The sequence below is a fragment of the Poecilia latipinna genome, unplaced genomic scaffold, assembly GCF_001443285.1.
Source record: "Poecilia latipinna isolate Pla-1442-1.1 unplaced genomic scaffold, P_latipinna-1.0 Scaffold1451, whole genome shotgun sequence".
Classification (NCBI taxonomy): Eukaryota; Metazoa; Chordata; class Actinopteri; order Cyprinodontiformes; family Poeciliidae; genus Poecilia; species Poecilia latipinna.
The window spans coordinates 65,624-68,330 of NW_015114067.1; the positions used below are offsets into that span (position 1 = coordinate 65,624).

The 2,707-nt window shown below is 41.3% G+C and overlaps 2 protein-coding genes across 2 annotated transcripts in view; one reads left to right on the plus strand and one right to left on the minus strand.

Annotated features, from left to right (window-relative positions):
- LOC106962701 (heterogeneous nuclear ribonucleoprotein L-like) overlaps positions 1–2,707 on the minus strand; it is a 30,275-nt gene that overhangs the window by 6,246 nt on the left and 21,322 nt on the right. The window lies entirely within an intron of this gene.
- On the plus strand, positions 9–2,614 carry LOC106962702 (piggyBac transposable element-derived protein 3-like). Its single transcript, XM_015057270.1, has 3 exons — positions 9–238; positions 760–1,458; positions 1,552–2,614. The coding sequence occupies exons 2-3, from the start codon at positions 875–877 to the stop codon at positions 2,375–2,377; spliced, it is 1,410 nt and encodes a 469-aa protein (XP_014912756.1). The 5' UTR covers positions 9–238; positions 760–874; the 3' UTR covers positions 2,378–2,614.

The following is a 2,707-nucleotide window of genomic DNA, read 5'->3' on the forward strand; positions in this document are numbered from 1 at the left end:
ACCATAACCTCCTGAGACCCAGCAATGCATTTTTGTCCTCTGTGGAGTACATAGGTTTTTTGTTCATAACTCTGAAACTATACATGCCACTGTGTTAAATCCTGTTGGTCCTTAGAGAGGACATCCTGGGCTTTCCAATGATATGACATGTGTGGGGGTGGGGCTTTTCTGGAATTTTCTTTCTGATTCTTCACAATGGCTGCCATCCCTGTGAGCACATTTTATCGAAAGAAGAAAGGTAAGTATATTATTTTCTAATTATGAGCTTTGTGAGTTTAATATTCAGATTGCTTCTAGTAAATGAACATCTAAGGAATAGTTAGGTGGATTTTCAGAGCAGTTTAATTATTTGTTGGGATAAAACATAACCTGTTTATGTGTGTCCTCCATAGAGGACATCAGGATTTGCTTTTTATTTTTTTAACCTGTTTTAATAGAAATCAGCTCACTGACTGAGGCAGAGAAAATCCTAAACAGGATTATTGATGGAGACTCAGACATAGATTTGTCAGATGAGGAGGACCAAGAGGGACAGATTGACGGTGATTTTGAGGTCGGGAGTTCAGAGGATGAGGCATCAAGTGAGGAAGAGGAGAGTGAAGTTGAGGATGCACGGGCCCGTCGCCCACTTTGGACCAAAACTAACACGTAGGCTTCTGAGACAAGAGTAGATAAGCTTAGACAGATAAGAGTATTTTTTTGGATGAACTATCACTTTTAGAGGACATAATTATTTAATGTATTTGTCTGTTTCTTAAGATTCCTGCCTGTGCTGGAAGACTCCGGAGAGGTTGTCTGTACTGCCCCAAACCGTGTAGACTGGCCACCATCAAAATACTTTGAGCAGTACATTGACAACAAAGTTTTTGAGGACATGTCCTTTTGCACAAACCAGAGACAGATTCAGGTGTCAGGCTCAAGTCTGAATACAACACCTGAGGAGATTAAGACCTGGTTTGGAGTCTCAGTGTACATGGCATGCCTTGGTTACCCAAAAATCAAAATGTATTGGGCCAAAAAAACAAGAGTGCCAATAGTTGCTGAGTCGATGACAAGGGATCGCTTTTTCAAGATCAGATGTTCTTTGAAAATCACTAATGATCTTGATGTAACTGAAGAAGAGAGGAAGCTCAATATGCTTTGGAGAGTCAGTCCACTTTTGAAGAAGGTGCAACAAGGTTGCCTAAACCTACCCAGGCCAGGAAATGTTTCCATTGATGAACAAATGATTCCCTTTACTGGTCGATGTCCAGTCCGTCAATTCGTTCCTGGCAAGCCAAATCCAACCGGATTGAAGGTGTTTGTTCTCGCTACTCCAACTGGAATTGTATTGGATTTTGAAGTCTACCAAGGAAAAAACACCTTTGTCGGCAGAGACACAGGACTTGGAATAGGAGCAAATGCAGTTCTTCGGTTGACTGAGTCCATTCCCAGGGGAACTCACCTGTACTTTGACAGGTATAAACGTCAATTGTGCTGCTGTTGATGATGATTCTCTGTAAACAAATGACACTTATTTTTTATTTTTTGTGTTTGTGTCTGTCTGTCTAGGTATTTCACCTCAATAAAACTACTGGATAAATTGCTAGAAATGGGTCTGCCTGCAAGTGGAACATTGATGAAAAATAGACTCCCAAAGGATTGTAACATTACATCTGATAAAGAGTTGTTGAAACAAGGAAGAGGCTCCTCTGTAATGGTGACAAGGAAACATCCTGAGCTGGCTGTGACAAAATGGGTTGACAATAAACCTGTACTCATGGCATCAACAGTGCATGGAATAGAGCCCCAGGATACCCGGACCAGATGGTCACTGAAAGACAAAAGGCATGTTCAAGTGTCCAGACCTGCAGTGGTGGCAGAGTACAACACCAACATGGGTGGGGTTGATATGTGTGATAGAATGCTTAGTTTTTATAGAATGGCTAACCGCACAAGGAAGTGGACTGTACGCACAATCCTACACTTCTTCGATCTGGCTATCACCAACTCCTGGTTACAGTATAAGGAAGACAGCCAAGCTTTGGCACGACCTATGAAGAAAACTCTCCAATACCATGACTTCAAACTGCTCTTAGGTGAGGAACTGATTGCCCAGGGGCAGTCAGGCCAACCTAATCCAATTGAATCTGATGCGTCGAATGATGAGGAGTACGTTCCATCACAGAAGAGAAGGAGGCCCCAGCCAGATAAGGAAGTGAGAAAGTATGGAGCTGTCCATTTGCCACAGATGATGGACAATCCTAATAGTTCCAGGTGCAGAGCAGAAGGGTGCACTGGAAAAACCTACATAAAGTGCATCAAATGCAACATGTACCTCTGCATCTCAAAGAAGAAGAACTGCTTTATGGACTACCACAAACCAAAACAGAACTAACACACCTGATTAAACTACACTAATCAGCTTGCTTTTGATAAGCTGAATGAGGTCCCTGGAAATCTGAACCACTGGCTTGAATGGTGTAGCCATTTGAAATTTACAGTACTAAAGATTGTCAGAGTTCAGAGGTAAATGTATGCCTCGAAATGTGTTCATATTTGCCACAAGAGAGTCCCGATGTCCTCTCCAAAGGACATACTCTAAAAAATAAATAAAAACATGTTTTGAAATTTTTTCAATTGTAGTGATGTTTTTTCACACCAAAGAGTCATGTAGTGTAAAAAAAATTGAAATTCAAAAACTTTTTTTTCTCTGGGTCTCAGGAGG